Here is a 14106-nt window from a genome sequence, read left to right as displayed (position 1 = left end):
ATTGTAGAAATTAACCACCTCCTCCAAAGTAGTGCACAGCAAACCTCTCCTCATCTGCATCTCTGCTGTATCTTAAAGGCTCATTACTGCAGTGTCAGCATTTCTGCCTCAGCAGTAATTAATTCTCACTAACCATATGCTTTCAAGTATATACTAACTTAATTTTGGTAGCCTATGAGTTTTATCTAACAGAATAGAACAGCATGCTCCATCTAGGGGTTTTGATGCTGACTTAGACACCACAGAATCAAATCAACGATCCTCAAGGACAGAGCTGAATGGCCAACAGCTGTGCTAGTCTGCACATAATCTGTCTGTCTCCTCCAAGGTCACGCTGAGTGTGAGCAAGATGTTAAATACAGAAATACCAATGGGCAACCTAGGACTAGGGGAAAACATCAACATACAGTAATTCAAATATGTATTTAACAAGCACGTTGCTTCATATTTCTATGTCAGGTGTGTATTTTCTGATTAATTCGATAGATCATCATTTGTAAAGTCATTGTCAGTTCTATATACAGTCACAATCAGTCAACTTAAATCCAAAGTAATCGTACCTTTGTTTATTTTGCTGACCTCACACTGTTCAGGCTATTATCAGAGTCTGGGTTGAAGCATTCTCCCACTTAAACAGTAACTGAGATGAGCATTGTGTGCAGGTTGACATGCTATCTGCCCTCACTGTTCTTTCATCAAGGGACATTTCATTCAAGGACATTTCTCTCATCACCCTATCTGCCAGCAGTCAAGAGTGTTACAGCTTCCTGTCACATCTACAATTTGACCCACTTTTGTAGGCTGTGAGATGTGTCAACTGTGACTCTACCAGGGCAAAAAGGAAAAAAAAAAAAGTTTTTTTTTATAGTCTGCTTTTGAGATCAAAGCAGCAGGCTAATATAAACTGTGGAGTTATGCTTTATATTAGGATCATGTGTTAGGAATGAATGGCTTACAGCAGTCTCTACCTTTGAGACTGTTTTTCCTTGTAACATAGTTTTGTAGTGACCAGTGCTGATTCTTGTATCCCTACATCAACATTAAAAATACAACTAAAAAAACAACTTCCTGTATTTGCTTTTTGCTTTGTTATGCATGCTGCTAGCTGATAGCTGAGTTCCAGTAACCTGCTTATTCGTGCTCTCTATACATGGCAATGTTCATTATTCATGAAGCATCACGAAACCAGCCACTCACATTTGGGGAGTTTACTTGAGAACTGTTGGATTAACAGTCATTATTATTTTCTTTCTAAGAGCAGCACCTGGTGGACAACAGTCGAGTAGCACATGCAATGGTGATGGCTCAGCTTTAGACCAGACCAATATTAAAACACACTCTGCTCATCTCTGTTGTATTATATAAATAAATAATATAAATAAACATTATAAGATTAATGTGAGACATTAGTAGTGGTTGCTGAGCTCCCTATTACAGCACTTTAACATGTTGCAGCACTGTTTTAATGGACGTGTGTGAAAACCATTTTCGCGGAACCTTTTTCTTGTGCTGAGCTCAACACGGACCTCATTAAAGCTACACCAGTAATGCTAACCAGCTGTGTAGCTAGCCTTGCCGGTTGCAGCTGTCAGTCACTCACCTCGCGTTTTCACAAGTTAACGCTCATTGTAATTTAATTAACTGGTACAAAGCTGGATGACATTGACTGTGCTGTCTATGCGTCTCCGATTTGTCAACATTTCATGCAGCTGAGGCGCTAAAAATGAGAGAAAGGTGAGTATGTGGCTGCTCTAGGTGGCTAGTTATAGCAGTTCCGATAGCAGTAGCCATATACATAGGGAGCAAATGATAGCTTAATAGTTAGCACGCTTTTTACTGAGCTAACTTGAGCTAACTTACTGCTAGCTAACGTTAATTTAAATAGGCTTTACTTTGGTTGTATGGTAACTTCAAAGCTTGGTGTGTTGCCGTCGCTGATTTTACAACTTCTTTTGGCAGTCCATACACAGATTTCTGAGTGATTGGTGACATTAACGTTAAACGTTAGTTAATGTTAGCTAGCTAATGCTAACTGTCAAAGCTCTCTACAGGTTAGTCGTATGAGATTCTCAGGCTAGCAGCAGCCGTTAACAGCTCTTCCTTCTGGGTGGGGTCAAGAGACTTTGAAGTCTTGCAATATTTATGTATACTCCGTTTATTCCAAGCAACACTAACGTTAACGTAACGTATTCCCTTCAGTGGTGCTCAGTCCTGGCGCTGGGGAGTACCGCTACAGCATATGCTTGCAACATTTGTTTCTACGTCTGTCCACACCTAATTAACTAAAGTTGGGGTTTACACTTCATCAAGACTTCGTGCCCATTTGGTCTTGAGTGGCCGACCCCCCCTGATCCATCTAATAAGGTGTAGGTACAACAGGGTAAGGGAGAAAAAGTGCTGGGGCTCTCCAGGACCAACAGTGAGCACTGCTAATTCTAAAGAAATTATGGAAATTTGTGCAATATTTAAATCGCAGCAGCTGCAATTTTCTCGATGACGGAAAAATAAACTATCCATTTCTCGTTCAGTACAAGACCCAACAAAAATCACATAATTTTTAATGTTTTTTAACTTAAAATTAAAGGCAAAAATTACCATTCCAACTCAAATTGTGACTCACATATCACTTGCAATATCTGCCAAAGTAATTGCAATATGATTTTATATTATTATTATTATTATTATTACTATTTCATATTGTTAAGCCATAGTGTATTACCCTGAACACAGGATGGAAATGGACAGTGCTGTTACAGTGGCTGAATAAACTGTGTGACCTGTGTGGGTCTTGTATCAAACAGGCAGGTTCCTTTACATTTTGCAAGCATGATTTGTAGGCAGGGGCATCTCTGTTGCACCACAAAGCTTAATTATGTTTTGGCCATATTGCAATTCCAATGATATTTCCTTATAATTTATACAATACTGCATTCCACAAACATGACTGAGTGCATCCTATAAGTACATGAGCATTAATAGGTGGCATTTCTGATAATCAATTGTCATTTACATAAAATGTCATGATTTCTCAAATGTGAGAATTTGTTCTTCCTCCGTTTCATGCAATTACACATTGATTTTGGCCTGTAAAATCACACACGTAATTTGCTGGGTACTTGTCATTATATTTATATGAAGTGGTCAGCTAATAAATACACTAATTCATAATGAATATGATGTGCACTGTTATGTTATAATGCTGGAGTGATCTTCTGTAACTATTTTATGTTTGTTAAATAGATCATTTGTTTTCTTTGTCAAACGATTTCTTTACAGATTCACTAAAGCATTCCCCTTTCTCTCCCCTGTACTTTGTCTTTCGTTCTTTCTGTATTTACAGAGTGTGTGTTGTGTGAGTCAGCTTGTGTCTAGCCATGGAGAAACCGTGGAGGCTGTGGGGGGCAATGGAGCGTTGTACCCTAACTCTGGCCTCCTGGTCCTGGGGTGCCTGTCGAGTCTCCCTTTTGGCCCTCATTCTCACCTTCCACCTGTATGGAGGATTTTTTCTCCTCGCTCTCATCCTAGCCTCTGTGGCTGGCATCCTCTACAAATTTCAGGATGTGCTCCTCTACTTCCCTGACCAGCCCTCCTCCTCTCGCCTTTATGTTCCCATGCCAACAGGAATCCCCCATGAGAATGTGTACATCCGCACCAAGGACGGTGTGAAGCTCAACCTCATCCTGCTTCGCTACACAGGGGGGGACACACCGCCTGGTGTCACCTCTGGCAATCAAAGCAGCCCCACATCCTCTGCTCCACCCACCATCCTTTATTTCCATGGTAATGCAGGTAATATTGGCCACAGGGTGCCAAACGCCCTACTGATGCTGGTCAATCTGAAAGCCAATGTAGTGCTGGTGGACTATCGTGGCTATGGAAAGAGTGAAGGTGAGCCTAGTGAGGATGGGCTGTACCTGGATGCAGAAGCCACACTGGATTATGTCATGACCCGTCCTGATCTGGACAAGACAAAGGTGGTACTCTTTGGCCGTTCACTAGGAGGCGCTGTGGCTGTGCGCTTGGCCTCAGTCAACCCTCACCGTGTAGCAGCCATTATTGTTGAAAACACCTTTCTCAGCATCCCTCACATGGCAGCGACGCTCTTCTCCTTCTTGCCCATGCGCTTGCTGCCCTTGTGGTGTTATAGGAATCAGTTCCTGTCCTATCGACAGGTGGCGCTGTGCCGCATGCCCTCGCTGTTTGTGTCTGGTCTGTCAGACCAGCTCATCCCACCAGTTATGATGAAACAACTGTATGAACTGTCTCCTGCACGGACTAAACGCCTGGCTATCTTTCCAGAGGGAACACACAATGACACGTGGCAGTGTCAGGGCTACTTTGCTGCTTTGGAGCAGTTCATGAAGGACCTGTTGAAGAGCCATGCCCACGAGGAGAGTGCTCAGCCCTCAGCTAGTGTCACCATTATCTGAAAAAAATCCAGTCAGGGAGTGACTGTTGGTGACTACAGGTTATGGGCAGGATGAAGTGAAGGCTGTTAAGGAAATTGCTTGGAGGGACTTAATTAATTTTTGGAAAGAATGTACATTTTCTATGCTTTTTCTGGGTTTTTATTTTATTTTATTCTTCTGTAAATGTAACATATTTGTCTAAATGATTTGACTATTTCAAGGTTTTAAGAGAGGGTAACAATCCCTCATGGGATCTTTTGTGTTTCAGCTATGAATGCATGTATTTATGACCTTTTATGAATGAAGCCAGAGCATACATGCCCACACTGCAAGACATGTCACAACTACAGAAGAACTTGCTAGAATGGGTCTGCTGAAATCAATTAAAATGAAACAGTTGCACATTGTACAATGACCGCATAAGGACCATGTTTCAAATTGATTACTACTAGAATTAAAATGACACTCCTTCTAATATACAAAATGAGACACTGATAATATGTAGGTCTATACTGGTATATATATATACATTTTTTTGTTAATATTTTTGCACTTTTTTTTGTTCAGATTTAAGTGTTGACTTGTGTAGGCTAACATCTTATGAGCAATACTTGGAGGAGCATAAGGATGTTTTTTTTTCTCTGCCCTTTTGGCAAGGGACATTAATATTGAGTATTTGCAGCAGCTTGGCATGTCATGACATTGTAGTGGTTAATATTTATATATTCCCTCGAAAATTTTGTCTGGCAAAGTAGCATAAAAAACTTGAGTAACTGTCACAAAAACTGTTGACTGAGATAAAGTGGTCAGTAATATAAGGTGACGTTGATACTTTTGTCTTTCAAAATAAGTTCTTGAGATCTTATTTCCTGTCAAACTGCCTCTGTTTCAGTGTGATTGGGATAAGCCACAAGATATTCTCTCTATTACTGTGTCATTTTAAAACAACTAGCACACAGGATAGCATTTACTCTTAAATGGGCTAGGGTTGCTATGGAGTAACTTTGGCTCCAGTAGTCTGGTGAGCAAGATTATTTGCTCTGTGTGTAGTTTGTTATTAAAGGGTGGGTTCAGATTTCTTTAAGTCTATCTTAGTACAGCACTATAATACATGTCTTTCTGTACTAAAAGAGTTGATGGTCGGACTTGTTACTGAGCATGAAGAGGTCATTTTATGCACAAAAATAAAGTTGAGCAGAACCTCGCACGAGGAAGACAAACTAATTAGGGATTTTCCAAAGTAAGGTCTGAGTAGAAAATACCACCACTTGTTCCCTTTCCCCCAGTGCAGATCAACACGGAAACATTCTGGGAAATTTTGAATTAAAAGAAAAGAGGACAAAAGACTCAACTGAAGATGGTTACTTTATTTGTCTAACTCAGACCACTAAGACCTCATATTAAATTTTATTGAACTTTGGAATGAATTTTTTACACTGCAAGAGCACTGTGGGTTTTGTCTCTTTGGAGTCGCATTAGGAGGGGATTTCTTGACCGCCAGTACAGACAGGAAGAATGATTAGTGACCAGTTGCTCTTTCAACATGCATACATATGGGCATTGGAGTACTGTATTAAGATTGTCTTGGAAAAAGCCTGAACCTATCTCAAGAACTAAAAATAATATGTGAGCTTCTTTTAATCAAATGTTGTAATTATTTGTTAGCTACTATCATCTCGCCCCATGCTCATGTGGCAAAATGGCTTTACTCACTTGGAGGGCTTTTAATGAGTTAATTAACCTTTCCTGCATGTCTTCCAGGGGGTGGAGCAGAGCTTGATGATTAAAACACTGCTCCTGCTTTCCAAATGCAGCACGCTGCACTGCAGTGGTAACAAAGCCATTTGAATACACTCAACAGATCTCCTTAGCCATATTTGATACTGTTTGTAAACAGTATGCTAAACAAAATTTAACAACACCAAAAGACCAAAATTTGTTTGTGTCAGTGTGACAACTTGAAAAATGGTCTAAAGGCTACCATGAATGTAAAATGTGGTCTTAAATTAACAAGTGTGCTTTATAAGAAATAATTTATAGTCTTTTCTCCCTTGTGTGTGACATTTTTCCACCAGTGGCACTGAACAGTTTAAGATATTTTTGTATTATATCAAATCCATGAGCTGAGTTTGATGCATCCAGTTTAAAGATTTTTATCCCATCACACATTGGGAGAGCACGTTGTGCAATTTGAATTCAACCATGTGAATATACACTGATTTTGTTTCACACGCTTCGCTTTACACACTTCTGCTGTTAGTTTGCATTGTGCCATTTCTTCATTCAAGAAAAGATGTGGGAACTTGTCATCATTTATTTGATTTATTGTTTTGGTGGTTGGCCTAAAGCAAATTTAATAATTAATAGAATATAAGAGTTTCTATCCTAGCCAAGTGTATTGTCCAACGCCCTGTTCAAACTGAATGTCTTTTCATTTTTTTATAAAGAAAATCACTTGCCAGGTACTGTGTACACTATGGAACATATTTTTATATGTTCATACAATTATGAATAGTGGAATCAATGCTGTTGAAAGTGCTGGCATAATTTCAAATTTACAAGTTGCATTTGCAAGCTGGCATGTGATTATGTTGAGTCTTGGTAAATTTCTGTAATGAAGCTGCACAGTGACGACATGACTTTGTGTACATCTACCATGACCTCCAGTAACCCCACACTGAAGAAACGTTGATGGGATATGTGAACAGTTAGACATCTGAATGATTCATCTTTATCTTCAGTATAAAGCAGTCAGTTTGAGTGAGTTCTCCATTTTAGAGTTGTGTTTCTTTTTCTATTTCAAAAACAATGTTGACAACTTCTTTTGTAAGCACACATTGTCACTTTCTATTTTCTGTACTGTAACATGCAATAAATTGATACATTGAAATTTCTTTTCGTGTTGGATTTTTGTTGTGTAAGTTCCAATTTGACTCATTTAAATTGCCGTCACTTCACTTTTTATATTCTGAGAATAGCAGTTTGATTGTTTTTCTGTTATGTTGCCATTCACAGTTGAATAATTTTTGCACTTCCTTCTTTCGGTGAGTGCTGGCTCCTCTGGCTGCCAAGTTCAAATCTATTGTCTTTTTCTCCTTATTAGTATAAAATCACTCATCTTAACTGCCAAGACTGTTTGCTTCTTGTGCCCACTCTGTGACGCACACACACTTTATTAAAATGTGGCAAAGCTGCGCTTGATGAGCTTTATCATTTTGAAGGAAGCAGGATGAAGATAAGGGGAGAGAGACTCGTCAGAGCTGCTGGTCAGGCAGGAAGCTGAGTGTGGTTAGCTGAGCGGAACAGTAGACGGGAAGCTGTTTTTTTTTTTACTGTATTTGTTCTGCGTAGTCCCTCCGACTAAAACTGGAACTGGTGGATAAAAGTGAGAGTTAGGAGGGACAGTGGAGCCTACAGAGAGTGGTTAAGGTAAAGCTGGAGGCTCCAGAGAAAGCTTGAAGAGAGGCCTCATAGTTCAGGTGTGAGACGAGTCATGTTGCCGGCGTGAGCTCTCGGGAGATTGTATGGGCCCTGCGATGGCAGTTTTGGCAGGTGTGAAGCCTGGGACTGGACAACAAGCAGGTGGAGGGAGGCTGTCCTGGCCAGTTTTCCTGCTGACACTAGCTGCTGTCACCTGCTCCTCTCTTTCCGCTTTGTCCCTGTACCAACTGGTGGCTCTCAGAGCGGAGGTAGAGGGACTCAAATCAGAGGTCTGTCGCAGGAGAGAGGAGGGACAAGAGGCCAAGCATGGAGGCCAGGTGAGAGACAACTATCCTCATAACATAAAAACAAAACCCCATCTGAACAGGGTGGTGAAGATTGGCAAGATACTATATTTCACTTGCATTTATGGTGTTTCTAAGGACTGTATTGTGTCTGTACAGACTGAGAATATCAATAGCAGGAGAAGCAACCAAGAGCCGCTCCAGCAACCTGAGTCTCAACATGCTTCCACCCTGTTAAGGAAGAGGAGAGTCGTGGCTGGAGCAGACACATTAGGTAAGACACAGTGGTGCACACCTGACAGTTAACTGCTAAAGAGATTCAGTTATTAGTAGCAAAATCTGTGATATAAATGTTTTGCTTCACTTCCAAAAAGATATTAAATACACTATGTGACCAGTTCTATTTCTCGGGCACCAGTGTTTATACTGCTGCTGGGTGCTGTCAGTGGAATTTCACCCTACAAGGAAAATTGGAAGGGGCAGAAGGAAAAAGAGAGACATCCATGGAGTGAGCAACGTTCAGGACACAGCTGACCAGTTTTAACATCTCTAAATTTCTCCTATGTTGTGTCACAGTTTCTCAACCTTGCCTGCAGCTGTTGGCAAACAGGAAAAGGACAACCTTCAGCAAAGGTACAGTGTGCCTCGCCTTTTCTGTGACAGATATTTTTTATTTGAAACATGTATTTATTTGCACTCTACTATTTCGTATTGGTTGTTGTTTGAGCTTTGTAAGTTAACATTAAATACACCCATAAATACTGAGTCAAAATACATTTCACACATAAAATGATATAAACATGTATGCATCAACCCCAAGCAGCAACTAACTCTCAAACAGGTGGACTCCTGGGATGGATATTAAGCTTTAGGTGCTTTGACATGTTTTCTAATATATTCTTATTTGTTTTGATCAGAATTGGAATCGACTCTCTACACAGGTATCCCCTGGCAGACAGGACTGAGGAGGGGCTCTGCCCTGGAGGCAGAGGGAGACCGCATATTAGTTAGACAGGAGGGCTTCTTCTTTGTGTACAGTCAGGTACGTCCATTTGTCGTCATTGCATAGTTTTTCCACAGGGAGGTGCTGCTGCTCTGTCTGCCAATCACCAGATTTTACATAGGAGGGGGCACATGTCTCCATATAGTGCATGAAAAAGGGTGTGCTCGATCTTAGCATGAGGTGGTTAGCAGACCTTGAAGAGAAAATGTAAATGATGCACTCAAAATAAAAGACATAGAAAATGCTACACCACCCAGCTGACTGTTTATGCATGTTAAAACCCATGCCGGTGCCGTACCTCCTAGATTTCACCTAGTGTTTCTGATTTTCACAGGTCTTCTACATGGACAGTACCTTTGCAATGGGTCACGTGGTGATCCGGTGGAAGAGTAATGTGGTGGGAAACGACGATCCTTTTGCAGTCCTGTTCCGCTGCATCCAGAGCATGAACCCTGTCTTCCCTTTCAACACCTGCTACACAGGAGGTGAGCCTATGATCACCCTTTTTACAGCAGCTCTTAGGGGAGGCTCAAACAGTGTGTTCTCCTCTTCAGTCAAGCTCAAGCATTCGTGTGTGTTTTTGCTTGCCTAAGTGGCTGCATATGTGTGTCAGTAGTTTGGGTACGTGTGATAGATGTCTGTGGAAGGGGGGAAACAAAGAGAAAATGCCAGTTCAAGGTCTGAACAGTACATTTACATCCTTCAGGTATTGTGAAACTGGAGGTCGGGGACCACTTGGAGCTTCTGATCCCCCGTTCCACAGCCAACGTGTCCCTGGACGGAGACGTCACCTTCCTCGGTGCCGTCAAACTGGCTTAAAGTGTGTCAGCTTGTTTTGGACCTGAGGGACGCTGTTGTCAGGGGAAACACGTGCCACATTGGGAGGAGAGGGAGCAACGAGGCACAGTTCTGCTGACCTTGCCTGACCTTGGGTGTTTGGGAGAAGAATACAGGAAGCAGCCATTTGTGCTCTTGCTGTAAGATAGACTGTGTGACTCCTTGCTAGTGAGCAGACATGACGGGGATGATGAGTTGATGTCATAGTCTTTACTCTTTACATACAGTTTATATACACCTTATAGCCACGGCTTTATTGTGTTCATTTCTACCACACACCAAGACAAAATGTTATAAAAATCTGCCAGGATCTAGTACTTTTTCTTCAAATAATCACAAACACATGACATAGGCTGACTTGGAAGGAAGTGTGTTATTTGTGTGAAATCATTCTTATATTCTTACATGCACTGATCAATAATCTTTTCTACTGTTGCAGCAGCATTACTATGTCGCTGAAATAGTTCTTCTCACATGCTTCATTTGTTTTTTGTATTTTCTTTTAGATATTTTAACCCAAACAAGAGTCTGGTTATCATCCAAATGCCACAATTTGATTCCAGTTTAACTGTATATGTCTCAAATGATATGAAAATTCAGATACAATAAAGGGGACAGTTCTTGCTCAAGAGATGACATCATCCGGAGTCGAGGTGGAGGTTGTTGTTCAAATGTTGGCCACTAGAAGGAAAACGACATCCTGCCACGCAGCACAGACACAAATCAAACTAAAGCTGAGCAGGATCAGTGAAAACAAAGTAAAGGAAAAGAGCAGACTTTTAGCTTGAGGCAAAACTGTCTGCATTTGATATTTGCACATTTCGAGGGGCTGCTCAATGAATTTATAGTGCCTGAGGACCATGGAGGAAACAGTTAAATATCTTCAATGGATGATTCTCCAGTTTATATTATGTTAAGTTATTAATGTACATGACATTTGGAGTGCATGATACAGTTTGACTGAGCAATAAGTCATTATAATCTCTTACAATCTCTTATTGATCACAGAATTGTGATGATACTATTTGATAGCATCATGATGTCATCACATATTTCATTAGCCTCTGCCCCACGAATTAATGAATCAAAACAAATTGTAATCATAAACTGAACTACAAAGTTAGTTTGTTTTGTCTTAAATAACAGTGAAGCAGAGTTCACAGCTGTGAAAAATCATTATGTTTAAAGTTAATTGTTCATTTCACATCATTTTGCATATCACAATGTACTGTGTATTGATAACGGAAAGCTATAAATATTGTGATGTTGATCTCAATCACATCACCTACTGCTAATATGCTAATATGCTAATATACTTCCCATAAACATATAGTTTGATTGAAACAAGCTCGCTGCTATCTGGTTCTCAAGGAACAACTCGACTAACACACACTAACACTAAGTGCCTCATTTCAGGGGTTTGGTTTCGGTGGTCACTCCTCTCTGGGAACTCTGCAAATTTTGAGATAATCAAATTTTTCCTCGTTGGTTTTTAAGGAGCTGTTTGTTTTGACAGAGGCAGACTCTTGGTAATGCAAATAGGAGATTCATGTGAGAAACATTTTTTAAATGATTTTACTGATTATAAAAATGTGAAAAATCCACATCTGGGGCAAGATGCCTCCTAGTGGTTTGGGGCAAAATGCCTCAGGGAAATCTTCCCTCACCTCCTCCTTTTTGTTGATGTGTAAAAATGAATAAAAGACACAAGATGATCCCATGAAAAAAACAAAAACAATGAAAGGACATGAGAGCAGCTTATTCTCCAGAAATGCTTAGAGCAAAAAACAAATTCCTAACTACAATTAATATTCAAATCAAAATTATTAGTGAAGAATGAACCATAATTCAGCCATAGACCTCTTTGAAATGGTGACATAATTCTTTTTCAGTAGCATGTTTAAGTTAACTATGACATTATTTTAATCAGTATTTTAATTTAACTTGTTCATTTTGAAGGAAATGAATATTTTTTGCATTGGTGCTCTTCACTACCTGCCACGCTCTGTCCCGTCTGTCTCTCCCTCTCTGTGCAACTCTCTCTCACACACACAGGCCTTCTGTCTGCTGGGGCAAAGAGTTAGACAAAGCCCAGTGGGTGGTCACTTCTTCTCTAGGCATTTTGCCCTCGGAGTCATGGCTCCATTTGACAAGAAGAGAGACCAGAAGAGGGGGAGGAGGGAGGAAGAAAGTCTGAAATAGAACTCTTAGAAAGAAAGATTTCAAATGGACTTAATGGATAGAAGTAGCCATTAGTGGAAGAGTGAGCGGAAGAGAAGAGAGAGGCTATGAAGCTAAAACACATAAGGAGAGGAGGCCAGAACCAGGGTACTACAGCCATAGAAGTCAGAGAAGCTCTTTGATGATCTGGTAAACAGAGCAGGCGGCTGTACAAACACAAAACGAGAAAAAGAAGACGAAGGAGGAGGAGGAGGAGGAGGAGGAGGGTATAAGAGAAGAGGCTGAGTAGAGCACAGACCTCTCCTATAAATGTGTCAAGCATGATGCTCCCCCTCCCTCTGGGTCAGAAATGTCTTTGTGTGGTGCCATAGTGACGGCTGGTGTGGCGGCGGAAGCTGATGTCATTGTGGGCTCGGCTCTCAAAAGAGAAACCAGCATCTGACTGGAGAATCAGGAAATGAGACCTGCTGTGTACACATGCTGGCATGCTGTGTATCGTTCACACACTCATACATGTTGCTAGTCATTTTTTAGCAAATAATAAGAATCGAGTCTGAAAAGTGATCGCCACGCTTAGCAGATCCCACGCTTACTCGTCTTATTTACAGAATCAGAATCATCTTTTTTGAAAAAAACACCAGAAAATGCATTTTTTTCCTATTTTATTTTTATTTTTGTTTATTTTTCAACAGCTATTAATATCTGCAAGAAATAAGAATAACCTTATATTAAGTTTTTTTTTATATAAGCACATTTCTCAACATTACATGATATGCTGTTTTTTTTCTTGCAGTGTAAAGTGGTTAATTTCATGGAATAATCAGTTCCAGTGCTTTAGAGCAGATGTAGCTCCATCAAATGACCTCAAGTACCACCTTCCTTGACTCCATCCATCCTGTTCCAAATGCGTTCATTAATCATATAAAAAGTGGATATTGTTATAATAATGTTTTGATACAATTGAACTGTTAATGTTTGTGGTTTGTCCAAGTGTTTATTTGAGGTGCAGCTGATTCCATATATATATATATATATATAATCATAATTTCAAATGAGTTGAGCTACTCTACAATCATTCCACATACCCCATAGCAACTGCAGAGGTTCCCCCCAGGGTACAAGTACCACTGGTTGAGAAACGCTGTCCTAGACTCTGTCTCCTTCTTTCTCTCTCATTTTTCAGGCTGCATCATTTGTCCCCAGCTGTCCTTTCATTTCCTCCCTCCTCCCTCTCTCCCTGTTTGTGAGCTTTAGGGCAGGTCTGACTGATGACAGGGGCTAAAGGTGAACCCTGAATCCTGATTATAAAACCCAGCATGTTCTGTTTCTGCAGCAAACCACCACAAACGCACTCCAACACGTGCTGCAGCTTCTGCAGACTGACACACATTTGCATATCCGCCCTATACACACACATGCACCTCAATGTACACTAAATGCTAGCAAAATGTACAGCACCCACATGTGCCTCAGTGTACTACACAGTTGCTCCATGTACTTCTCTAGTATTTGGGGATTACTTTGATCTGCTGCAGTCAGCCCAAAGTAATCAGGCTGATCCAGAGCCCTCAAGCTGAACTGGCAGCAGCACTGTGCGGATTTCTCATTTAAGTGAGGATTTGGTTTATCAACAAACTGGATTGTGGCATCCGTTACTCTAAATTCTAAACACCATGTTCTGTGCTTGCCATGCTGTAGATTCTTAATCGATTCAGCTTGAGGAGACACTAATTGTTTCTGATCTGAAAAATGTGACTGACCCAGCAGAATGGGAGGTGTTGTTTGTTTTTAACAGCAATATTTGAACAGGTTTAGTTTCCCCCCCTGCGGAGTACATAGGATCTGTTGGAATGTAAGCTGATCTATAATTCATATGGTTCTGCCTCTGCCTGGAATCAAACCACAACGAAGCGCCAGTCGTGCAATCTGCATGTGTGCAAGAAAAGTAAGA

The 14106-nt window shown here is 40.6% G+C and overlaps 2 protein-coding genes across 3 annotated transcripts; both read left to right on the top strand.

Annotated features, from left to right (window-relative positions):
- The first annotated feature begins 1562 nt into the window (after nt 1-1562).
- abhd13 (abhydrolase domain containing 13) lies at nt 1563-7303 on the top strand. Its single transcript, XM_056390066.1, has 2 exons — nt 1563-1734; nt 3341-7303. Exon 2 carries the CDS (start codon nt 3375-3377, stop codon nt 4428-4430), a length of 1056 nt encoding a protein of 351 aa, XP_056246041.1. The 5' UTR covers nt 1563-1734; nt 3341-3374; the 3' UTR covers nt 4431-7303.
- Nucleotides 7304-7645: 342 nt separating this feature from the next.
- On the top strand, nt 7646-10615 carry tnfsf13b (TNF superfamily member 13b). 2 transcript variants are annotated; one of them, XM_056388513.1, is made up of 6 exons: nt 7646-8167; nt 8294-8408; nt 8711-8767; nt 9076-9176; nt 9472-9622; nt 9844-10615. In XM_056388513.1, the coding sequence occupies exons 1-6, from the start codon at nt 7934-7936 to the stop codon at nt 9954-9956; spliced, it is 771 nt and encodes a 256-aa protein (XP_056244488.1). In that variant the 5' UTR covers nt 7646-7933; the 3' UTR covers nt 9957-10615. The 2 variants fall into 2 exon arrangements, with proteins under 2 accessions (XP_056244488.1, XP_056244487.1); XM_056388512.1 differs by having other exon boundaries at nt 7648-8167; nt 9052-9176.
- The last annotated feature ends 3491 nt before the right edge of the window (nt 10616-14106 follow it).

The sequence above is a fragment of the Seriola aureovittata genome, chromosome 11 (genome assembly GCF_021018895.1).
Source record: "Seriola aureovittata isolate HTS-2021-v1 ecotype China chromosome 11, ASM2101889v1, whole genome shotgun sequence".
In the NCBI taxonomy this organism is placed as follows: Eukaryota; Metazoa; Chordata; class Actinopteri; order Carangiformes; family Carangidae; genus Seriola; species Seriola aureovittata.
Note: the sequence above shows the minus strand (reverse complement) of the source record. Positions and strands in the feature narration are given on the sequence as shown.

Coding starts and splice junctions, on each gene's coding strand:
- abhd13 (XM_056390066.1), top strand. CDS start 3,375: ATGGAGAAACCGTGGAGGCTGTGGGGGGCAATGGAGCGTTGTACCCTA.
- tnfsf13b (XM_056388512.1), top strand. CDS start 7,934: ATGGGCCCTGCGATGGCAGTTTTGGCAGGTGTGAAGCCTGGGACTGGA. Junction 9,177..9,471: donor TCTTCTTTGTGTACAGTCAG/GTACGTCCATTT, acceptor TGATTTTCACAG/GTCTTCTACATGGACAGTAC. Junction 9,623..9,843: donor CAACACCTGCTACACAGGAG/GTGAGCCTATGA, acceptor TACATCCTTCAG/GTATTGTGAAACTGGAGGTC.